General features: G+C 42.6%; 1 protein-coding gene across 1 annotated transcript in view; it reads right to left on the minus strand.

Annotated features, from left to right (window-relative positions):
• Positions 1-4,380: 4,380 nt before the first annotated feature.
• The window catches only part of AR (androgen receptor), a 194,227-nt gene continuing 172,681 nt past the window's right edge, over positions 4,381-25,926 (minus strand). Inside the window, exons 4-8 of the mRNA XM_010973649.3 lie at positions 22,463-22,750; positions 16,622-16,766; positions 12,733-12,863; positions 11,709-11,866; positions 4,381-11,015 (exon numbers count right to left, since the gene is read on the minus strand). Coding sequence (XP_010971951.2) covers positions 10,860-11,015; positions 11,709-11,866; positions 12,733-12,863; positions 16,622-16,766; positions 22,463-22,750 — 878 coding nt within the window. The 3' untranslated portion in view covers positions 4,381-10,859. The remainder of the gene's footprint in view (positions 11,016-11,708; positions 11,867-12,732; positions 12,864-16,621; positions 16,767-22,462; positions 22,751-25,926) is intronic.

Consider the following 25,926-nt stretch of genomic DNA (forward strand, 5'->3'; position numbering starts at 1 on the left):
CCCAAAACTAACTAAGCCACAGCTTTGTTTCAAAATCATTAGTTATTCCAACTGGTGTTCTGTAATCTGTTGTAAAGTGTGGTAAGTAATTCATTGGTAATATCTTAAACATTGAAGTTAGTGCATAATTTTCTTGAAATTGTACTATAGGAGGTTCAGATTTTTCCTTTCAATACTGTCAGTCTCACTTGTATTTGTATTTGCTTTCTTAAGTGATAGAGAAAGGGGCTAAGTGATAACTGTGTGTCAGGAGTTGCATATAACCCTGTTGGATCCCTTGAGAGTATCCCACACAATGTGGCCATTATCTTTCACATGTGGCAACTGAGAATGGCCTACAGAAAAAATTCAGTTTCTTAGCAGGACACACAGGCTTTTCACAATGGGCCCTAGCCCAGATTCATCTCCAGCTATTACTCCTCACTTGTTCCTATTTGGTTTGTCCCAAAGCAGAAGCCATATTCTTTCCTGCCTACTCAGCTACCTTTCCCTCCTGTGGAATTTAATCTCATTGTTCAAGGCCTGAGTTAGATATCATCATCTCTAGGAAGGTGGAATGTTGTATCTTCTTCTCCAGCATTTTTTCTGACTTCCGATTTGGATGAATGAATGAGTCCCCACACCCATAGAGCACCAATTTGGCTGGCTTCCCACAACCCACACTACCTCCTAAGATGATGCTACTCCTCATCTCTGGGATGCACTGTCTGCCATCTAGGAACCTCGTGTCAGTAAGTGTCACCTCAGGAAGGCCATGGCAGTTATAGGTGGGTTGGTAGATACTGTCACTACAGAGAATCTTGAACACATTCCAAGAATTATACCAGGTCCAGGTTTTTGATAGATTGGTCTAATGTGAGGAGCTACAGGAAATCAGGAGAGTCAGGGCTTCCAGTTGGACTCAGGGCCATTAATTATTTAGGAGCCACCTTTGGGCCATTCACTTCACCATGCTTAGCCTCAGTTTCCCAATCTGCAAAATAGACTTGATCCCTGACCTGCCTTGCCTCTTCAGGATGTAATGAGATTCAGATGAGATCATGTGTTCTGGGAACTGAAAAAAATGTCTATATCTCCCCTTTAACCTTGGAATAAATGCTCAACTCTTCAGTGTGAAACATGGGCCTCACTGGCTTTTGCTTGTGCCTCTTGCTCTACCCTCTTCTCTCATACCCATGCCCTTTGTCAAACATTTTCCTCAGGCTAAGCTTTTTGTCTTTTCCCTTCAGGGTTGCTATCTTTTGCCTGAAGACGAATGCCCTTTTCTCCGCCTTCAGCTCCATCTTCACTGAACCTGGGTCACAGCCTGAGAAGTCTTCCTTGACCTTCACACTAGACCAGGCTAGACCAGACTTCTTCTGCACCCCAATAGAACCTTGCACTTCCTTCACCATAGCACCCATTACATTATGTTATAATTGTCTATGTCTTTGTCTATCTCTCCCACTAGATTAGTGGCTCCATGAGGATAAAGACTATGTCTATCTTGTTTTGACATGTGGTACATAGTGATTATACATTTGTCATTGAATAATAAATAGTTGTTGAATAAATGAAAGAACAAATGAATAATTGGATGATTGGATACTGTGCCCTGTGAAGAGTCCTTGTGATTTTTTGGGGTGGTGAGATTCTCCCACAAGATTAGTCCAACCCTTAAATTATCTACTCTTAGCACTCTGTGTAAGCATCAAAAAACTGGTTTTCTTTGGGGACAAGTGTCACTGCCCAGGTGGCAAGTGATGTGTTTCTCATGGCATCTTCTTGCTCTGTTGGCCTATTTGCTGGTCTGAGATTTGAAGTGCCCCAATGGGGATTGGAGGCAATGCTTGCATAGAGTCGGGCTTAAGTCAGCTTTTTTTGATACAGTGTTGCTGGTTGGCAGTCAGGCCAAGTTCAGCAAATGGTCTTCTCTTTGCTTGAAGCACCCTGGGAAAGAAGTTGAGGTAAGAGGGGAAGTAGTGACCTTAAAAAATGGTGGCTGAAGGATCTGAGGATTTGAATCATGTGCATCTGCCTGTTAACTCAGAAAACTAGTATTTTATACTTCCGTGTGTCTTTTAAATGTTTCTCATTGCTTCTACAGTCCCTACTCCAGCTCCCGCAATAATTCTCTCCTTCTCTCATCTCCCCACAGTGGCATGCAGAAAACCTCTGGGAGTAGGTGGGAGGTGAAGTATGCATTGCAGTTGGAGTAGAGATCCTTGGGCTGTATACATGGGAACCACAGATGAGAAGTGGAGGCTCTCTCACAAAGGTTCTACATCAATGTGCTAGGGGATGTAGAGATTCTCAGGTGCCCTGCCACCCTGGCATGCTGCCTGCAGGTCCATGAAGTTTGGGATAGATGCTATCTAAGAGCCCTTCGATCCCTTTTAGGCAGGAATTATAAATCAGGGGCCAGCCCAATTTGTCTGAGGGATAGATGTGGGAGGCTTTGGGGTGGATGATAGGTTGAAGTCCCAGATTGGCCTGGCTTAAGATATTTAATAGACTGTAAACTCACTGGAAGCATGGACTGTGACTTAATTCCTACTTATTTCTGCTATTTATGAGATCATCTAAATGGTAAACAAATTATTTTACTTTTGAGTGGTATCTCTGTCCATCAAGGGGTTGACAAGAATCTATTACACAAGACTCAATTGTTGCTTTGACCCCCCTGCCCTAGGTGTTTGGTAAATTTTTGTTGAGTACAAACATGGGGATTCTAGTTTCAAAGAATGTGTTCTAGGGATAATAGAAGGCCTATTCCTTTTACCTTTATGTTATGATTTTAAGAAGTGTTGCTGTAGTTTGCAAGAACTATGGTGCAGATTGGAAGGGGCTCCCCATCTCATCTAGTCCTATTCCACATCTTCAGACACATTCATTTTACAGATGAGAACGTTAAGGTCCAGAAAGGGGCAGAGGGTTGCCAAGTATCATACAGTGAATCAGCAGGCCAGAATCCTAGTTATACACTAACTGTATGGCCATGATCAAATCACATATAGGACTCCTGCCTCCAGGCTCCTTTTAATTCACTAGGTGTCTTTTCCCCCTACCTCTGTGCTTTGCTACTCCTTAGAAAGCCTATGGTGGATGCTACGTACCTTGTCAATTTAGATAGGAGCTTAGTGGTAAATTAAACCAAGTAGAGTGGCTGTTAGGTCACTCTCTGTAGATCCAAGAGAAGAGAATCTAAGCAATGGTGGTCAGAGGGTCTCTTCTGGAGGCAGGCTCTGACTTACACACACAACCCACATTTATATTCTCTCTCTCTCTTCTTAAACACACACAAACACACATTGTAAGACTCTCTTGTTTCCTTCCCTCCATCAAGCACTGTTCCCAGGAAAATTTTGTGAAATCCATCCACTCTGAGGTGGTCAACGACAAATATGGCTCACTGTGGGATCTCTCTCAGGGGTTCTGGCATTTTAGCAGAGATCAAAGCCAGAGCAATAAGCCCAACAGCTGGGTCATATACATTCTTACTGAATCCTCAACCCAGTCCAGTAAAGAGGTGCTGTGACAACCCTTATTACAGATGAAGATACTGAGACATAGAGAACTTTCCTATTATTCCTTAACATATCACATGTCATTGATGACCTGTATTTCAAGCCCAGAATTCAGTGTGGGATTGCATTAAGTATTCAAACTGTGAGGAGATGGGGTGGGGTGGGAGAGTAGGGGGGGCGGTCTTTATTTGAACTTTCGTAAATCCTAAAGAAGTCTGGCTTGGATTTTACGTAGGTGGTCAAGGATGATATGGCTCCTGAAAAGCAGTGAGAATGTGAACATGCCCATTCCTTATCTGAAGCTTGCCAAGAACTGGGCATGAAGCCCCCACCTATTTTGTGCCCCCAAAAGGATAAGAATGAAGGTGAGCAGCTGGGTTTTGTGTAGCTTTCTCCTGGTTGACAAGCTCAGGGTTTTTGGTGAGAAGTTGTAATGGGCCACTATTGTCCATCTGTGCTTTCTAGCCCATACCTTTTGATATTTTGGTGGTCCCAGGTCAACCTATGCTAAGGTCAACACAGGACAAATTTATAACCCTTGTGGAAAGATTTTTAAAAATATGTGAAAATCAAAGTAGCATTAAAAAGCCACTGGGCATGATACCAACTCTTGACTTCAATAAAGACAGCCAATAAAAAGATCTAATTAAAAGAACTCTGATGACATTCATCTGAAATTTTAGATTGTTTTATGTTTTAACAAATTAACAATGGTGATAAGAGGACATTAGCAGCTTTTCTCTGGTCTCTTTGTTAACAATAACTTGAGCCTGCAGCCACAACAGGGGCTGTGGCCAAGTTTTAGCTGGCAGACCAGCAAAGCAGTATTTTACACAATGGATGACATTTCTGAAAGCAGAGACAGAGACAAACCCGAAGTCACACATGTATTCCAACAAACAAGTTTCTGCCATTTTTAATTGTATTTAGAGCAACAAAAGATTCCAAGATTACAAAAAGAGAATAGAACACTACCGCTTGGGGCTGGTCCTGCTGCCCAGTGGAGGCCAAGTGCCTCTATGAGAACTGAAGCCCCAACGAAAGAAGTTTCAAGCAAAATTAAAGTTTCTTTAAAAAAAATCTTTATGTGATGCTTTCTATTAACATTTTTTCCCTTAACATAAAAATTAATTCTTACATCCGGTGACATAGTCTGCTGCTTCCTGCTGCCAAATTAATCTCAAGGACAGTGAGAGAATGTCATGTCTGAGGCACTCCCTAATAAATGTTCCAGTCTAGGGGAAAGCAGAAAGGTGTCACTGAATGGTGAAGGGACTATTTTTTTTTAGCTTTGGTCATCCCAATGGTGGCTACTCTCAGCACCTGAGTGATTTATGGGATAGGGCAACCCTATAGGCACTTCACTGCAGGACAGTTAGCACCAAGGGCTAAGGTTGGGAGAGACTGCAGGCCTGGCCTGTCTGCTGTGCAGGGAACAGAGTACCAAAATGTGAAGCAGTAGCCCAGGAGGGCACCACCAAATAAGCAGCAGCATTTCAGAATTTTCTTTCCTTGGGGGCACGTGTGTGTTCCAGTTTTTGGTGACTAATGGAATCTGTCGCTATATGACAGCCTTGTTGAATCGTGAATGTGGGAACTGTTTCAGGCCACAAGGGCCACTCAGACCATAGCTTCTCATTTAATTCCATAAAAAGCTAAGAGACAAGTGAGATAAGGAAAGGAACTAGCGCCCCTGCTATACTGAATTGGGACTGGAAACTAATCAATGCATATTACCTATGTTCTGGACAAATCTAATGGGGAGAAATCAAAGCTGAGTCAAGGGCTATTTTTCCCTGTAAGACTCTACCTGCTAAATGAAAATATTTACCACTTATTTTGGGGGTGGGAATATTCCAAATGGTTTGTTACCTCAGCTAAAGTGTATGAAGAGTGACTAATGTGGATTTTTCTGCCTTCACCTAGAGATGGTTAAGTGTTGGGAGGCTCTGAGCAACAGACCCCAGTGTCAATCTCTTAATTGAAGAAAAACACCCCTACCTGTGGGCAGAGATGGACCTGTACCTACAGATACTACTTCTAGTACATTGATAATTTTTAACAGAGAAAAACAAATTTTCATTGTCAAAATCTTTATAGAACATATCAAAACCAGAATTAGAGCACATAGACACCCAGTAGCAAAAGCACCTCAATCGTAGGTGAATGAATTGTTTGAAATGGAGCACTTGCTCCAGGTTCCCAAGTGCAGGAAACTGCCCTTTTCTCACAAGGATGGTGAAGAACAAAGAATATCCTTCCTTCTTGCAACCACTCAGGTCCCATTAGAGGGCCACTGGCTGATCATTTAGGTGGACCTCTGGGCCTTCCCTATCCAAATCCCAGTTGGTTCCAATGAGACTCCACCACCCTTTACACATTCATCTGTCTTGGGCTAGTAAAGTGCAATACATCATGTACCCTACCCTTTTCCCTCGTCTGCTCCTTGGCAAGGCCTGTGGGTCAGACCCCAATAGGAGCAGAGATATCTCAGTTGTTTGATCAGCCCAGGTGTCTTTTACACTCTGAGAGAGCTTCCAAAATGTAGCTGTAGCCTCTCTCACAAGTACATGGTATCAATTATGACCTGGAACCAAATATAAAGGTGCAGAGAAAGGTAAAGCTATCAGAACACATTATATCTATATATATATAATTCAATTTTGAAACATGGATACAAATACTCATTTACAATATATTTCAACCTTCTGCCTTAAACTGCAGAGAACTTTATTTTGTGCCATTCAGAGTGGGCAGAAATGAGGATTTCTGCCTGCTGTCCCTCTAGTGCAAAATCTATTCCTTTAAATGCTCCCCTTATCAGCAAGGGGCTTCACATCTTCAGATAAGCTAACATTGGCACTAGCAAACACAGTGGCCAAGACAGCTCCATTTCCAACCATGCAATGATGGAGCTTTAAGAATTTGCTCAGCAACTACTAGAGAAAAGGAAAGTTAGCTCTGCTTATAAAAATCACTTAGTGAAGGAACCATAATCCCATTTTTTTTCAAAGTTATCTTCCACCTTTCTAAACCTGTATATTGCATGTGGGGGAACCCACAAAACTCTTATAAAGTCAGTCACCAGCAAAGTCCTTTAGTCTGTCTTTGGACAGCTTACCAAAGAGGCACTAATGCTTGCTCCCTCCCTGCCCTAAAAATTTTGGTATCTTAGCAGATACAGTGTAATCTTTGGTTACATAATGTGATGCTTTCATTTCTGTCTTTTGTTTTTAACTGCTTTCAAAGATTTTTGAAAGAGATTAGTGGTGAGAACAGACCTGCCTATAAAAGGCAATAGGGGTAGAAACTTCCCTTTACAAGAAATTGCACATGATAAATGACTTATTTTGACTTTATATTTAGGATTTGATCCTGTGTTTTAGCATTCCTGGTTCCCGTGACCCCCCCTACAGGTGGTAGAGCATGAAGGCCACTCCCTTGGCCCAGTGCTTTCTCACCTGAGCAACTGGCATAGGATAATTAGTAGTCAACTTCTTGTTTTCCCAGGGCCATGCAGGGAACCATGCTTGGATAGTTACTGGGCTGTCTGAAGAGAGTCTTATGAAGTGCAACCCTAGCACAAGGCTGGAAACGGGTAGAGGGAGTGGCTTTGGCCTTTGGGCCATGCCAAATATCAAGGGAGAAAAGAGGGCAAGGCCATGTCTGTGCTGTGCCTAACGAAGCAAACAGTTAGAAGCTACTTGATGCTTAAAGTTAGGTCATTTGTGTAGTGTTAGTATCATGTGGATGGTGGACCTATTTTCTCATATAGTACAAATACTTCTTGCTATATATGCATATATGCATTTAGAAGTAGAATATGGACAGAGAGGGACTCTAGCATCAACACATTATTTCTCAGACTGGACAATCACCTCAGCAACTACCCAAAGGACAGAGTGAAGCTCTTTTTTCTTTTTTTTTTTTTTTTTAGTGCCAGTGAACATATATAAAAATACATGTAGTACTGATTTTCTTTTTCAAAGATATATGACAGAATCCTTCAAAAAATTCCTTTCTCATTAAAAAAATAATGAACTCTCCAAGAACAAAGATACTGTCTGTGGCATAGAAAAGCTATGGAACAAAGAACCCAACCCCCATTTCAACTCAGAGGCCAGGCCTGGGCAAGCTGCCTAATGAACAAGAGCTGAAACTGCCACACGACTCTTCTTTGACCAGAGTTTGTGACCCTGGCAGCTATCTGCTGCCCAGTAAAGACAGGATTTTCTCCCTGGTGCTCCTTCTTTTTCAGTTCCTCACTCTCCATCCCCATTGAACACTGCAAACTCTTTGGAAGTAGTCCCCATGACTTGCCTGGTGAGTGATTCTCATCTTCAAGCTCACCAGGTGAGTGAGTGTGGGCAGCTGATCCTTCATGGGTGAGCACAGTGTACCAACCACATCAACTCTGTTTGTAGAGCAGAGTGCATGCAAAATGAGACTTCTGTCAATTACACTGGCTGGAACATCAATGGCCAAAAAAAAAAAAAAATTCCCCTTTCATCTGTGGGAGACAAAGCCAAGCTAAAATCTCCTTTGCTCACTGAATAACAGTGCAAAAACAGTAGGCTTAAGTGCTTGCTTAAGCCATTTTTCCCTCGTCTTGCCATTTAGAAATTCGGAATAATCCAGTTGTTGCTGCTTTTAATTACACTGCTGTTTCACTGATTTTTGGCTTTCAGAAATGAAAAACATATATTCATAAAGACAAGAGTCACAATTGGTAAATCCATAAAGATGAAAAATCTGATAGCCAGAGAAATGGAAAGGAGATCATCTAGTATTTACAAAGAGAAGTATTAGAATGATATAATCGAATCCAGGTACCACAACAGAGGAAAATCATTTCAAAACAGATGTAAAGAAACTACTAAAGGGTAATCTAGTTTAAATGAAAAGACTGGTGGTTTTTGTTGTTGTTGTTGTTTTGTTGTTTTTTTGTTTGTTTGTTTAAAACAGCTAAAAGTGATCCTGTGAGCTTACATAAGCCAAATGGTGTCATAATAAAGAAAACCAGGATTTGTCTATCCTACCCCAGAAAGAGAACCTGTCAGTTTTAGTTTTGTACAGCAGTCTTGGATTGGTATCTCATCCATCTTAGGTTCCCCTCTCCCTTGTTATTTAAAGAAGCTGTTTTGCAAGTTCATTTGGCTATTAATATCAACAGAAATCAGGGGAGGAAACCCATATAGATCATATCATGTCACTCAAAAACTATCTTCTCAACAAGTAGAGTGAATCAACTGAAATGGGCAGCTTGGTGACTGGCTCCTAATTTCTTGAGTTTAGCGGATGAATTTAAGAGCTAAGTGAGAAGGCAGTGGCCAAGATGAGAAAGTAGGTGGACATTCCCCTATACTCATGATTAGGGGACAAAGTCAACAGGACAGAAGTGTGCCAAAGGACTATATGAAACCAGTGTCCCAGGAACACACCCAGAGTCCATGAGTGGCAGCTCATTGGAGCCACACCAACCAGACCTTTCCAAAGGAGGCCATGGTTCTGTAGTCTCAATGTTTCAACTTCCTCTGACTGAGAGGCAGCTATAAAAGTGGGGAGTCTGAGTGAATATGGCCAATGTCAGAGCCTAGAATCAAGCAGCAGAGGAGGATGGTGAGTAAACTCACCAGATGGTGTCCATCTGGCTTTAAACTTTGCTTCTGAAGACTTTTGATTTAGTAATCAGTCTCCTTTTGGTTACTTCTCTCTTCTTCCCATGACGTCTGCAGGTGGATATGCTGGCTGGCAAGGAGAGCAATTACAGTGTTTCTGGTTTTAGTGCCTTTAGTCTTCCCATCTGGATAATTGAGTTTTCTCTTCAACCCTGTTCTGGGTAGCCCCTTTAGCTGCTCTGAAGGAGGAAGTGGACGTTTCTCTACTTGGTGGGAAGGTGTCATCTCGGGGGGACAAAGGGCAAGACGCCCAGCTTGTCCAATCCTATAGACGCCTCCTTTCCAGTTTGTCTAAGGGCTCCAGAGATCTGATAGTTGATGAGAAACATTTGGTAAGAAGTCTTTGAGCCCACCGGCATCTAGAGATAGACGTCAAGACTGCTGGCTTGCTAGCCTTCTTGGTGGTGGGGGTTCTTAGCAGAGAGTCTGGAAACATGCCCAGAGAAGTGGACAAGCTTCACCACCTCGGCTGTAATGCAGTCTGGTGAAGTTCAGGCCCATGAGACACTGAAGGGAGGGTGGATGGTGCTTGCAGCTATGTGGAGTCAGGCGGAAACCTTTCAAGTCTTTTAAAGGTAGTGGCAAAGAGGGATCAAATCTTCAGTGTCCTAGACAGAGAACAGTCAAGCCACTACTTCCTTTTCCTCTGACTCCAGCCCAAGCTTCTCCCTGGGCCACAAATGGGAAAGCCAACCTGGAGTGAAATGAGGCCTTCCAAAAGGTCAGATCTCTCCTCTCTTTCTCGCTGGTCTGATTCTTCAGTGGAAGTGGCCAAGTTTTGGCTAAAGAGAACATTAATTTCAAAGTTCTTAGAAAAGCTATTGAAAGTCAATTTGAGGGTGGAGGCAGAGGATGAGAGACAAAAGGAGTTGGGGGGGCATTCACGTACAGACAAGTTTTCAAACAAGAAGCACATTTTTCAGTACCATGAATTACACTGCGGTTGAGCAGTCTTGCCCTCAGGGGCCAAGGCTGTGGGCAGGTACTGGTGATCCATCTGTCCTTTCTGTCCTCTCTTAAATCTGCCCCCCCCACCTCGGCTGTGGGGTCACCCTGCCCTTTAAAGGCAATAGCCATTGGCAGAAAATAAAGTCTCCCAGGGAGAGAGAGTTTGGGGAAAAAGAGCAGTGACTCCCCACAGGCTTGCAATTTTCACCTTATTCTAGTTACTGTTGGCCTCTTCGGGGATTTCTGTTTGTTTTCATATTTTTTAAGAGGGAAAAACCCGAGCAAGTTGGGTTTGTGTTTGTTTGTTTGTTGTGTTTTCCCAGATGCTCTTAGCTCTCTAAACTTCACGTGGCGTGAGGTGAGTAAATGTTTGTGTGGCTGGCACACAGCGCGGTGCTATAAACAAGCACAACTTGACACCGCACCACAGGAGGATCGTCACAGATTTAAAGAAGTACAACAGCATTCAAAACACAGATAAGAGCCACGGCAGGGAGCAAAGTCTGAAAGTGCCATGGGAAAGTCAGATAGAAAGGGAAAGAAAAGAAAGGAGGAAAGAGGAAAAAAAGCCCAGCAAAGAGGACTTAGGAACATCTTCATGACAGACTGTACATCAATAGAGGAAATTCCCCAAGGCACTGCAGAGAAGTAGTGCAGAGTTAAAACAGGCAGAAGATATCTGAAAAAAGAAGTGGGATGGGGTGACAAAATGAAGGCTTCCAAAGCTTCACTGTGTGTGAAAATAGATGGGCTTGACTTTCCCGGAAAGGATCTTGGGCACTTGCACAGAGATGATCTCTGCCATCATTTCTGGAAAGTCCACGCTCACCATGTGGGACTTGATTAGCAGGTCAAAAGTGAACTGATGCAGCTCTCGTGCAATCTGCAGGGGGACAACAAGATAGGGAGAAAATGGGGTTGACAAGGAGTTGGCCTCTTGTCAGGCTCTCCCCCACAACCTTTGATTTCTTCCTCCTTCCTTCCATGTCCTTGATCCTCCCTGTGTGTGTGTGCACATACACATGCACTAAATGGTCTCCAGGAAGTCACTGAGGGCTCCCAAGAGATCTCTTACACCACTGCGAGCTCTCTGACTCAGGATTGGATGTTCCTCTTCCTCAGCACAGACACACAGACATGCAGACATGCAGAGTCTCTCTCTTTCTCTCTGTCTCTCTGTCTCTATCTCTGTCTCTGTCTCTGTCTCTCTCTCACACACACACACACACACACACACACACACACAGATACCCACACATCCACGTATGACTCAAGGAAGAGGGGGAAAACTTCCAGGTCTGTTTTGTCTACCTAGAGAACTTATCTACTCTAAGCCCCTTCCCTGAGTCCCAACTGCTCGGTACTCAACTCCTCCACCTCTTTCACAACATCCAGCTGGGACACTGTGACCTGTGTTCCTTTCTTCTTCATTGCTTTTTCTTCCTGGACCACACTCAAAGCCAGAGGGAAATGGAAGCACCTCCCAACAGGTGGTGCCAGACCCTAGAAGAGCATATTATCACTTGGCTCTATCAGGCTGCTCTCCCTGACAAAGAACCCTCCATCATTTGCTTACAGGCTGCACAGAGTCCAGGAGCTTGGTGAGCTGGTAGAAGCGCCTTGAGCAGGATGTGGGATTTTTTCTCTTGCATGCAATGATACGATCAAGTTCCTTGATGTAGTTCATTCGAAGTTCATCAAAGAATTTTTGATTTTTCAGCCCATCCACTGGAACTGATGTGGGATGAAGACAGAATGGGGAGGGGAAGCATGCCCACGAAGGAGCATTAGACAAAACACCAAGTTTTCTGACCACAAATTTGACCCCCACCCCCACAGGGAGGGGAGCCATCTACTTGGCTTCCTGTCACTTGACGTCTGTATGCCTGGGGCCTTCAGGAACTCTGACAGGAAGGTCTTAGGAAAAAGGATAGCCGGACCTAGTCTGTAGGGCATCAAGTAAACAAAATTTACTGAGCCTTTCTTTTTTCTAGTCTCCTAATCTACACATTTCATAGGACCTACAGTTTTATGCTGTCCACAGTCCAGCTCTAATTTAGACAATTAAAACACCTGGCTTTGAATATTAAATTTTGCCTCCTTTCTCCCTCACAGAGGCTAAGGCAGCACTCTGCTTAGAAGAGACATTAAAGAAATATTCCTTGGCTACCAAATAATCCCTCTCTGAGTTGCTTACATAGACCATCTCCTGTTGGCAGAAGAGGAAATTCCTTCTGGGAGGCAATCCCTTCTGCTCTACAAGAAATATAAGTTAGTCCTTGCCTGATTCTACGGTAGAAGCTGTGTAAAAATTCAGAGACCTGTTACAACCAGCCAAAAAGGCCCTAACCTAGAGAGAGAGAATCAGGGTAGGTGGGGATCTAATGGAGGTTGAATTCTAACAAATTAATTGGTCTCTAGCCATTAAATTCATCCTTGTTAGGGAAAAGAATGCTAAGGGAGAGTGGAGGAGGGAGGATGAAAGAAGAAGGGAAATGTTCAGGAGCTGGCTTCTTCCTGATAATTCTTTAATGAAAAAAGCAGCTCCCCTCTGATCCCCTATGACCCCAGGGGCATTCCTTGCCCTTCCAGGCACTTACTAATGCTGAAGAGAAGCAGTGCCTTCATGCACAGAAATTCCTGGGGGGTGATCTGGAGCCATCCAAATTCTTGAGAGAGGTGCCTCATTCGGACACACTGGCTGTACATCCGGGACTTGTGCATGCGGTACCTGGGAAGGAGACAACACAAAGAAAAGAGAGTGGTAAGGGAAGGCTTAAAAGAAGCCCAGAGAGAATGTCTCTGGCTGTCTTACCCTCTCTAGGTTCTCCAAAAAGAGTTGTTTCTCCAAGAAGAGCTGTTTCTCTTTCTGGTGCTTCAGTGACACAGAACAAGCTTGTTCTTTTTTTTTTTTTACCCAAAATCCTGACATCCTGATGACTACTCATCTTCCCTGGCTAGGATATGGGTTAGCACATGAAATTTCCACGTCCCTGTGCCCCTCCTGCTTCCTGAGTCAGGGACAGGAAAGCCTAACGAAATTAATACAATGGGCCAGGCACATGGTCTCCCTGACTACAGTTCTAATATCCCAGCTATGGCTAAAGCCAGAACCTGCCTCTCAGACATCCCATCTTGGAGGATTTCTAGGAGACAGGCCTTAGAAATCAACTCTTAACTTAAGGACACCAGGATTCTCAAATGACCACACTTCCCATACTAGAAATTTAATCATTTCTTTAAAAACTCCCAGGGAAGGCAATTCCCTATTGTATCTTTAAAGGAGTTTCAATGCTTATCAAATCAGTCAGAAAGTGTTTCTGAACGTCCAATCTAAATGTCCCCTGCTGAAGGGGAGCCTACTCCCTCATATACTGGCTTCTCCTTACCACAGTTGGGGAGTTATAAACATGTGTGAGCTGCTTTTATTATGGTAACTTGTGAACAGATCATCACATTATCACCTATAAATTATATAGGGAAGTGGCCAAGGCTTGGACAGCTTCTCGGTGGAGAGCAACCTCTCTGTTCCATGACTGGCCATGACAAGCCTCTAAGACAAGATACATCAACCTTCTGCTAGTAGACCTTATTGGTTTTCAGCATTTCAGGAACTATGTGTGTGTGTGTGAGGGAGAGAGAGAGAGAGAGAGAGAAACTGATTTTATAGCTTGTGGAGAAAGGAAAGGGAATTTGACACCCACTTAAGTGGTAAGGAAAAAGACCCCACAGATTGGGTCCAAAGCCTACGGTTTGACATTTTGGTCCCCAAACTAATAGCCTTGTTCACAGGCTGAGCAGGCCTGGTACTGGCTAAGTGGAAGCTCAGCACCCTATCTCAGAGCGATCTTGGCTGGCCTGGAAAGAGGGAAGGGAAGGGGGCAGATGGTGTAGAAGTATTCAATACAGGCTGGAGCCCAATTAGAAAAAGGAAGCGTCTAGATAGTATCACAAGTCAATTGACCAGAACAGTGCTGCTCTTTTACCCTAGAGCAGTTCTAAATAAGATCTGCTGAGTCTTGGGGACTGGCCTTGCTCTGATCTCTACCGTGCTTGTAAGCCTCTGTTGATGACAACACTGCAGTGTTTTTACCATTGAAATCAGAATCCTTACATGGAGGATTGCTGTAACACTTCTACAGACCCCAGGGATGGAGAAGGTGGGGAGAGGAGGGGAGAACAATAAGGGAAAGAATTCGCAGGGTAAGAGAACAAGATCCGAAGAGAAAGGGCAAATAGAATAGGGAGATAGCTAAAGGAAAGAAAAGGAGAAGAGAGTGGAAGGTAGAAAATGAGGAGTGGGAATGGAATTCAGGAGGAGAGCAGAGGTAGTTAGGAATAAAAGAGAGTGGATAAGGGGAGGGGGATGAACATTGGAAAAATTGAGCATGGTGCTTGACACATAGTAATTGCTCAAAAAATGACATGTTGGATGGTGCCATTATGATACTCTTCACCATTCTCCACTTGAGGAGAATAAGGTTCAGAGAAGTTCAGGAATTTACCCAAGGTTACACAGCTAAGATTCAAGCCCATTACCTTCACAAACTGTTCTCCCCAAAGAGGGAAAGAGGAAAGAAGAAAGCATGGTTGATGACAAGGTTTGGTGTCAGAGAGATCAGCAAATGAGTTGGCCCAGAGTCCCTGTCTCTCTCTTTGGGCCTCAGTTTCCCCACTGGTACCTTGAGGGGGCTAGCAGCAATTAGTGGCTTTCAACTGAGAGGTACTGCTCCCTTAGTGGATGCTAGAGATGTGTGGAGGCAGTTTGGACTGTCACAGTGACTGGGATTCTATTTGGTATTTAGTGGGCAGGTGCAAGGGTTGTTAAACATATTCTAATATGTGGGCATGTCCTACTCATTGAAAAACTATTCTTCTGAAAATGTCAACATTATCCCTGTTGAGAAACATAGGTTTAGGTGTTTTTAGGGACTCTAAGAGCTCTAACACAGTGGATTCCTACAAGAGGAAGGAAGAGGGGGCCTATTGATCCAGGAGCCCTATAGGACTTGATGTAGGATCCTGACCCCGTGGGGAATCCTGTGGTACTTTTGAATAAGGTACATGGGAGTGGACCAGAAAGCTGAGGTGAGGCGCCACATACTTACACAGAGGTGGAAAAGAAAATGAAGATTTAGAAAACAGCCACTTGTCACCTTGCAAAGGTTCAACAGTCTTAGGGCTCTAGAGAGGTAAGGTTGTGCAGGGGCCTGGGAGCTGATTCAATCACTGAGTGCAGCAAGAGGGTGGGGTGAAAGATGAACAGGAAGGGGGCTTTTTAAGGCCTGCCCCAGAAGATGGCATCATAGGTAACTCTTTGGAGATCTGGAAACCACAAAGCAGGTCTAGCCAAAAGCTCAATGGTTATTCTTAGCTGCTGGCTACCAGGGCTGGCTGAATTGTAAGAGGGCAGCTGGGGACGCTTATTATCCCCCATATGGCACTGCTGTACTGGAAGGAACCACTGGCCTGTAGATTTTATTTTAAGGCTCTTCTGGGTTAGAGGACTGGAGGGGAGGGAAGGTCAATTTCTTCCCTGACCAAAGGGATTCTCTGTGGTGAGACTAACTCAAGGTTCTTAGGTGGATTTTTCTGGCCAGTTTTATTCACCATGCCACAAGGGACATCAAACAGCAGACATAGAAAAGATTATCACTGTTAGGAAAAGAGTATTTGAAAGATACTTTTTTTTATTCCTTGCCCATTATGGGCCTGACATTTGACATCCATCAGCTTCCATTTTAGTCATCATAACAAACCATTTAAGAAGGTCTTATTTTATTAACAGATGAGGAAACTGAGGGTCAAGGAAGTTAAGGGTCTTGCCCAAAGACAGCAATGTAGGAAATAACAAAACAGAGGTTTTAGTTGAGAAAAGTATAATTTCAAAATCTGAACTGTTGGCCAAATTCGTGAAGGATAAATAGAGCTGGTGGCAGGGTGAGCATTAAATTAATCTGTTTTTAAGAGAAGAGAAGTGACTGGGCCAAGGTCACATGGCCAGAGAATGGTGGAGCTGCTCCTCCTCATCACTTACCACCATGAAGCAGTATAAGAGCTGAGAGTACATAGACAGACTTTGGATTCCATTGCCAACATGCATTAGCTGTGTGATGTTGGGTGAGTCACTTTATTTTGTTGAGACTAATTTTCCACATCCATTTAAAAAACTTAGAAAGGGGAAATCAAGATATCATGAGGGCTCAATACGAAAGGATTAGAAAATGTCTAGTGTAGTCCTGGCACAAATACCTTGCATCTTGAGTGGAAAAGTCATGGCGACAGCACCAACCCCCCCTTCCCTTCCACCAACTGGACTTTCAGCCAGGCAAAGGTATCTCAGATTGAGCAGGTTGGCTGGGCCTCTACTGCCTCACCTAAAGGTCAAATGGGCTAACTCTCACTGTTACTCCCATTGCCATCATCATCACCAACCAGGTCTGGCAAGTATACTGTGCCTATGTGAGGTTTGGGCCCATGAACACTTACTCATTGAAAACCAGGTCAGGGGCAAAGTAGAGCATCCTGGAGTTGACATTGGTGAAGGACCTCCAGCCCATGGCAAACACCATAAGCCCCATCCAGGAGTACTGAATGACTGCCATCTGGTCATCCACGTGCAAGTTGCGGAAGCCTGGAGGTAAGGCAGAGGGAATGGTCAGACTAGGCATTGATGTGCTAAGTGAAGTCTGGGACTCTGCTGGACTGAGAATCTCTGGCACTCAGACTGCCACTGAGGAGCCCCAGGGACCATCAATGCTCGGGAGTTGGGGAGAGCAAACTATATGGCGGAGATAATATTCCTTGTTTTCCCTACTTCACTGAGCTGCTCAAAGGAGATGGTGATGGAGGCAAAAAGTGCACTGACAGTTGGAAGAGAATAATAATCTAACACTTAACTTACTGCTTACAATGAATGAGCTCTAAGTACTTTACTTATAGAAACTCATTTAATCCCCACAACAATCCAATAAAGTGGGTACTATTATCATTCCCATTCTGTGAGTCAGTAAAAGTGAGCCACAAAAAAGTTAAGTAACTTGTCCAATATGATATGGCAGACCAAGTTCCCAGCCAGGCAGTCTGATTCCGAAGCCTGTGTTCTTGATCTTCAGACAGGCTCACTGCCTTTCTGAAGATTCAATGTGATGATCATTTCTCCTACATGAACAGCACGTTTCATTCTACAAAGCCCTATTCTAGCTATAATCTGGTTTGTCCCTTCTAACAACAGTGGGAAGGGGATATTATTACATATCAGCATATGATGGAATGTCTTTGACAGTCATGCCTTATCCACACCACCTTCAGGCTCCCTCTCTCTTCTTTGACTCTCTTCCTGCTTTCTACTTCCCCTCCGTTATTTTATATTCAACAAGTGCCTGGCTTTGCTTGTTTCCTACTTGACTGCCATTCATGCCCTACTGCCATCATTATACACAAACAGGCCCTTTATGACCTGCCTTCTTAGACTCATTTCTTGCCATTTGGCTTCTTGTAATTTAGGTTCTAGTTATTCTGAAAAACCCACAGTCTGCTGAATACACTCTGCTTTTTCATGCCTCTATATCTCTGCTATCTGTGCACAGGTAGTTGTCTTTGCCTAGAATACATTCCTCCCTCCCCAAGTTTTCCATATGATAAATACCTACTATTCATCTTTCAAGTCTTCACTGAAAGGCTACCTTCTTCGTGAAGCCTTTTCTCACTCACTCAAGCAGAAGACCTAATGATTCTTCTTTTACTTTCTTACTGAATCTTATGTAGGCCCATCCAATTATAGCACTCATTACACTGTACTGGAGTTTATCAATGCATCCATCTGTCTCCCCAACAAGACTTAGAGCTTTTTGAAGACAGGGATCATTCCCTTCTTAGTCATCTTTTCCTCCCTAGCATATAGCACAGTTCAGATGTTTAAATAAGCATTTGAGAAATATTAATTAAATGGACTAAAGACCCTCATTTTTTCATTTTATAAAAATGGGAATTACAGATGATTTCCACTTTATCTCCCTTAAGCTCAGAGGACAGAGACTCCTGGATGCTACCTCCACAATACCACATAGGTAGAACAGATGTGGGTACACTTTCCTGGAGGTTTCCAAATAGTTGGATGCTTAAAGCATCACCTTAGAGCTCATCCCCTACCAGTAACCCATTTCTATTCTTCCTAACAGATCCAGAATTATCTGAAATTTTGTCTTGCTATACTTCATTAGGAATGCTTACATGAATTTAGATAATGCTTCTAACTTTTCTGATGATAACATAATTTAACCCTCACAATTACCCTAGAGGGTGGGCATTGTGGCACTTATTTTGCCAACAGGGAATCTGAGGGCAAGAGAAGTTAAATGGCTTCCCTAAGGTCATATAGCTTATGTGTGGCCAAAATGGGACTAGAACCCAGGTGCTCTAATTCCCTTCTTCAGTGCTTTGCCCATGCTACTGCTGAAGGACACAGCTCAAGAACTACCAAGGGCACAAGCTTTTCACATCCATAGGCTCAGGTCTGAAGTCTACACTATCTCTACACACTGTTTCGTCACCCACCCACATCCTATTTCCCTTTTTTTCCCCTTTAGGTTCCAAGGCTATCAGATATCAGGGATTCTAGAGTCCCTCATATCAACACCCTTGACTGAAATCTTAGCTCTGAGGCCTGTGTCTCCCATCTTCATAGTAGTGATATGCTAACAGACTAGCTGGAGCCTCAGACCCCAGAGTATTTCCTGTCTGAAGCTCTTCTGTAGCACAGAATGTCTGAGGCTGACTTCCCAGTAGCAGACAAAAAGCAGAGCTTCAAGAATCAAACATCCAAGGATCTCTTTAGGAGAGGGTCCAGGAACTTGAATCCTGAACCCCTGGGTTGGGAGGCAATGGGAAGCAAGGAAAGCCTTGCTTAGTGAGTGTGTGGATGTGAGGGTACATGGGAGGGATGAAGATTAAATTGTACAAGCACCAAGGAAGTCGTCAATACTGAGGGATTTTTTTCCTCTCCCAGAGATGCCAGAGAACTAACAAAGAGGAGAAAAATGGGAAAGCTTAGTTTGGCTGTAATACTAATTAACAGTCCTTAGTGAGAGCTGCTTAACACTCAAATGCGTAATCACTGCATACACAGCAACATAGCAGGCTAATTTTCCTCTAGGTCTAATCTGATTACAATATCTAACTCTGTTCTTTAATTCCTAGCCTTTGAAGTAGCCTGCTTAGATGGCTTGGCTATCAAGGGATGACTTAAGGAAACAGTGCCTCCAACCTGCAGGTTTCCTTCAACATACATTCACTCAACAACAATTTGGCATTGTATTAGGCTGTTTTAGAGAAATAGAGAGGAGTCATTTTCAGGTTCTGAAATACACCAAACAGGTTAGGGAGCAGAGGCAGTTTCTTTGAGACTCTGTTTTCTTACTAGAATCCAATCAACATCATTTCTTAGCAATCTTCAAAGGAAACCTGTAGTCACCACTACTAGATGACTAGTCTGGGGGACCACGCCCAAAGAAAGGTCAGTGAGGAAATATCTGCTGCTTCAGTGCACTTAACAGCCAGTCTTCAAAGAAGGCAGTTCATCTTTGGGACCCATGAATAGCTTCTAGGCAAACCTGGTGGCAGCTTACATTGATTTTAGTGAAAGCAGTGGCTTAGCACTCAAGCTTTATAATAAGACCCACCATTTACAGAGCATTTCCTATGTTTCAGCTATTGTACTAAATGCTCTTTATACATAATTTCCATGTTTATAACAATCTGCAAGGTAGCAATTATTCTACCATCTCTATAAATGGGGAAACAGAAGTACATATGATCTGCTCAAGGTCACACAATTAGTATAAAGCTAAGATTCCAAACCAGATACATCTGATTATAAATATACTGTGTACACACAATTTACTAGGCTTCCTCAGTTAGTAGTTATCATATACTCATATACCAGTGATATACTAGGCAATTTACATATATTATCACCATCATAGAAAACTAAAACAAAATTTATTTGAGTTGGTACCTAGCACAGTGCCTCTCAAAGAACAGGAACTCAATCTGTTCAATGAGCAAATAGCTTGAATTAGTAGGTGATTATTGATAATATGAATAACAGTTCTAATGAATGAGCTAATTGGCTTTATTTTGAAGCTATTCCTTTAGATGTCTCAGGGTCCAAGATCACTTCCTTGGACAAGCTAGATGGTGAACTGACATTAACCTGCAGACTTGTTAATGTAAAGGGAGGGCTTCTGCTTCCCATACTGGAGGTTTGGCTGAAGAAAGCAAGTGACTCCCTGTTTTGCAAATTCTGCCATAATGATTTGCACTATATTATTGTTAAGCACATGAAATTAAAAATCAGAGGGTATGAGAAATCTGGGTGCATTTGTTAAGTGAAAAAGTAAAACAAGTTAATTAATATCTCTGAGTATTGTCATTTGAAATGGAAGTAAAAGTCCCTATGATTCATTGGACTGCTATGAGGATTAAGTGGAGTCATATATATGAAAAGGTTATGTATCCTGTAAAATGGAACAATTTAGGTGTCTGGCATCTGCTTAGAAAGATAAAACTGGATCTCTGTTACACACAAGACACCAGGAAACCCAGCTGAATAAGTAATAAAAATTAAAGCCACTTTTTCTTTTCTTTCTCTCTCTTCTTTATTTTTTAAAAATTCTTTCTTCCCTGTGTGAACTCTGTTTTTGGCACAGTGCATACACAGCTAGAGTCCTTGGGCCTTCTTCCCAGGGATCTTGTTGTCTAGTCAACCTCAACTTTCCAAGCTAGGAAAGTGTTAGGGACAGTCTGGTGGCTGTAACTGAGCCTTGTGAGTTGGAAAGACAAAAAGGGGGTGTGGTGCTCAACATGCAATGTCTTTCAAAGCAGCAAGTGCACATTATGACCCAACTGGCCCTGGATGAGGCCTTTGCCCCTCATTGTAAAGCCCAGGGCTAGAGAACCATAAGGACACAGCATAGACTATGGGTAGAGTTGGATGAGGAGAGGATTTGGAATTAGGAGGGGACCTGGGCTCAAGTTCTGGCCCTGATACCTTCTGAATATGTAACTGCAGGACAAGCACATCACCTCTCAGAAATTCAGTGTCTTTATCTATAAAATAGGGAAAAGAATCCCTAATTTACAGGATTCTTATGGGGATCAAATTAGGTAGCACATATGAAACTGCTCTGTTTACTATAAATTTACATCTGAATGGCAGTTATTATTCGAAGGCAGGTTAATCTTTGGCTCCCCAACCAAAAAGAGGTTTGATTGTTGATGTTTCAAAAAAAAATATTTCAATCACAGAATTTTAGGATTAAGAAAATCCTTAAAGAATTTACCCTTCACTTGTTTCCAAACTGCTCCCTGGAGCCCTAAGATTCTGCAAAAGTGACCTGAGGCTTCTCTAGGGGTAGTGAGGGAGAGGCACTGGCTTTAAATCAACCAGCTCCACTTAGATCTGTGTACAATGTTATTGAGAAATAAGGGGTTTGGCTGCTAAAGGAATGTTTGTGAATTGTTGGATAGAGGATCTCTGAGCTTTTTTAAAGCTCTAATAGTTTTAATAATCACACCTCTTCCAACAACAAATGGCCTAGGGAACAAGTGAGTTCCCCATCACTGGAGGTATCCATTGAGAAGTTAGACAAATACTTCATATATCTTTCAATATCACCTCATAATTAATTCCTCCCAGTATGATCCTAAGGTAGTTTAAAGAGCACCAAGAGTTCCTTGAAGTAAAATTTGAAAACCATCCATTTAATCCAAATCACTCTTCACACATTATACAGATGGAAAAACTGAGACCCAGAAAGGAAGGGATCGTACAATGAGTTACCAGCAGAGCTAAGACTAGAACCTAAGTGTTCTGACTCCCAACCCTATGTTCTTTCTACAATACCATATCATAAGAGTTCCCATGGAATGGCTCCTAAAGTAATATTAAAGACAGAATATCAGTTAGGCTCAAGATTATCTTTGGGGTGAGCTTTTTGGGTGTATACATGTAGAAGAGCATCTTAAGGCATATAAGGGTATGTCTATGCGATCCATGATTATGGGGAAATTTGCTGACTATGTCTGTAGGTTGAACATGGAAACCTGATGGCTGTGTGCTGATGTGAGGTATATGGGATATTCAATAATGCTGGTTTTCTCCTTGATTTCTGAGTTTCCTTATTTTCAATGTGGGGATTACACCAATCTCTCCCTCCACAAGGTTATGATGAGGATTGAGTGAGTTTATAGGCAGGAAAGAAACAGGCATGGCCCATAGGAGCTTTCACTGAATATGACCTCCCTTATCCCACACCCCACTTTCCTTACCAGGCAAGGCCTTGGCCCACTTGACCACATGTACCAGCTGTCTTTCACCCAGTTCATTGAGGCTAGAGAGTAAGGCTGCGAAGGAGTCAGGCTGGTTGTTGTCATGTCCAGCACATACCACGCCTGGCTCAATGGCTTCCAGGACATTCAGAAAGATGGGCTGACACTCATAGCCTTCAATATGCGACACTATCAGCTTCTGGTTTGGCTCCTCAGTGGGACTGGTGGCACTGGAAGCCTCCCCTTCCTCCTGTAGTTTCAGATTACCAAGTTTCTTCAGCTTCCGGGCTATTAGGGAAGAAGGAAACTTAGATTTATTATCAATGGCCAGAACCACAGCACAGCTTCCCTGTTAGAAAAGCTGACTGAGCTAAGAAAATAAAGATGTTCATTCTTCCTGGTCACAGGCTCTAGCTCCTTAAGGACAAGTGTTCAGTTTAAACACTGGTTGAATGAATGATTTATCATTCTAAATTCCTACTAAACTCAAAATTTTAGATCTTGCTTTTTCCTTGATCCCCTTGCCAGACAGACTTAGAATATCCTTGGCTTGGGCTCTGCCTAAATGTAGTCTTCAGTATTCATAACTTGGAATTTCAACTAAATCATTTACTGATATAGTCATAATTCATTCATTCATTCAACAGACATCTATTATTAGGCCTTTGCTTCTGGATGACCAAAAGAATACAAGCCCTAACCTAGTCTAATAGAGGAGAAATAAATGCTCACTAACAATTCTAGAAAATGTCAAACTGGTGAATGTTACAACAGTGGTATTAACAAAGAGGAAGACAACAATCTCTGCATAGGTGGGGTCGGGAAATGTTTATGGTAACATTTGACCTGGACCTTGAAGAATAGTAAGGATTTCACCAGGCAGAGAGGGATGGAAAGAGCATAAACAAAAGCACTGAGGGTTTAGGGGAAAAAGTTAAGAGACCAGTGTGGCTGGAGTGTGTAGTGCATGTGTGGGGAGAGTGGCTATTTATGAGGTTGAAAACAAAGATGGAGCCTGACTTTAAAGGAGCATGTATGTCATATTAAGAAATTTTGTCTTTACCTCACAGGTGATGGTTAAATATAGAATGTTTTAAATCAATGGAGTGATGTACTTGTGTCTATATCTAGCATGTCTAGCAAATTGCTGGGAAAGAGTAGAATATCAGATCTGTTGGGGGAGGGTATCGCTCAGTGGTACAGTGCATGCTTAGCATGTAAGAGGTCCACTAAAAATAAATGTGGGTCTGTTGAAGAAAGGACTAGACTTGTTCTTTGTGTCTCTAGGGGTACCAGAAAGTACAGTGACTTAGATTTTAGTTCTCTCTGTCTGTACACACACAGAGTCACACACACACACACGCACATACACACACACACACACTTTAATAGTTAAAGCTCTCTGAAGATGGAAAGGCTGCTAGGCACTCACGTCATTGGAGGTGATCAAGCCGAGACCAGATACACAATGGTTAAGAATTCAAGCATCAGTGCAGAATGAGTTTTTTAAAATGGCCTTGGATGTCCCTTTCCATCCTCAAACTACCAAGTTCCATTATCCCACTTTGGGGTCAATGAATGGGAATTTCCTCCGGTATTGCCATACATTTACGCTCACAAGTGAACATACACTGTAAAATACATACTGATTTTCTTCTTTAGTAGAGGGGAGAGGGGGAAGCTGAAGGGCTGAAATCCCCAATGGTATCCAAGAAATAAGATAATGCCCCTCTATAATCTGTCTGTAAAATGAGAACCATGATAGGAGGTGGCCATTAAAAAGGATGATAGAAATAACATTATTTAAAACAACAATAATCTAAAACTCAAACCTTAAGAACCATTCTCTCCTCATGCTCTCACACACACATTTTAGAGGTCTTTAGATATCCTGATGTTTACTTTGTGCTATTTTCCTTAGCATTTATATTGGCAGAAATATAAATAATTGAAAAGGTCATAACTCTGAGGTCTAGCATAGGCACTGGGGCAGAACATAAACCACCTTCTCTCTAATCCTTTAAAAAATAATAATAATATATTATATAAATATAAACATTATTATTATTTTAAAAGGAATAAAACAAAGAGAGAAGTTGATTGCTCAATTTTAATGGATAAATACAACAAAACTTGTTGCTGATCTGTTTCTGGCTCCTGCAGAAAAGGATATTTATCTGGAACTGACTTTCAGCTCTAATTAGAAAAATAAGTCCTGTAATGCAAACTCCAATCACAGTGCAACTCAGTAAATCAATGAAAGAATGAATCACATGTCTGGATCAGCAACCAGGGTAGAGGAGGAGAAAACAGAGGGGTTTTGTGGTGCAAGAGGAGCACAGAGAAGAACTCAGGGTAAAATAACAAGGGAGCCTGGAAAATCAACACAGAGTTCAAGATGACCTTGTCCAACAAACATTTCTGCAGAGCTTGGGCACATTCAGTAATAAGGAGATATGCACACCCACTGTAAACTCCCACCTCCCACCAAGGGCACAAGCTGGAAGGTATGGGCAGGGCTAAGCTCATCTTGTCCCAGAACTAGAGGCTTGGTCCCCACAGTATCTTGTCATCTGGTGAAAACATTGCTGACATGGGTTCTTGTAGGCAGCTCCACAGACTGGCAGTGCCTACTGGATTTGCTTCTCTGGTAGTTTCTAGAGGTAGACCTCCTCTTTTCTATCACTTGTACTTTCTGATCTTGAGTTTAGGAGTTCCCAGACCATGTAGTCCTTCTTTCAGCCTGGGAGAGGACAGGAATATAATTAGCCCTATGCCTGAGGCAACTAAGAAATTTAGGGGTAATTAGTTTTTCTGAGCCTTCTGTATACCTCACTTCATGAACACATTACCTCATTTCATTCCACAGTGCTCTTAGGAGGTGAGGAATATTTCCTATCTCTTTTTTGCAAGTGAATAAACTGAGGTAACACAGCTATCAAGAAAGAGAACCTATTGATCTTAACATACTGACTATAAGAACAATGTTCTTTCTACTATACCATGCTGCCTCCCCAAGGAGTTTGAAGCCCTAAACCGTACTTCTAGCCTAATAGCAGAGTTGAGGAGTCGAGCTGGGGTTATATCCTCCCTGTCTTCCACCCTCACCCTTGACTCCAAACTTTAGTAACTAACTTAAAATCCAGGAGGGACAAAGGAGGCAGGAAGCTATGGGAATACTCTAGTCATGCGCCTAAGTAGAAATAGGTTTGGGGAACTAGAGTGGCTTAAAGATTCATAGCATGACAAAACAGGAAGGATCCTTAGAAATCATCTCATGCAGGGAGGTCACAGAATCAATATGCCTTCAGTGTCTACACTGGTAATACAGAGTGGTGTGTATGTATGTGTGTGTGTAAGAGTGTGTGTGTGTGTGTGTGTGTGTACATGCATGTGTGTGTGTGTATAGGAGAATGGTGGGAACTCTGGTGACCTGAAGTGAATGCTTTACTGCCTTCCTGCCC

Source organism: Camelus bactrianus, chromosome X (genome assembly GCF_048773025.1).
Source record: "Camelus bactrianus isolate YW-2024 breed Bactrian camel chromosome X, ASM4877302v1, whole genome shotgun sequence".
NCBI lineage: Eukaryota > Metazoa > Chordata > Mammalia > Artiodactyla > Camelidae > Camelus > Camelus bactrianus.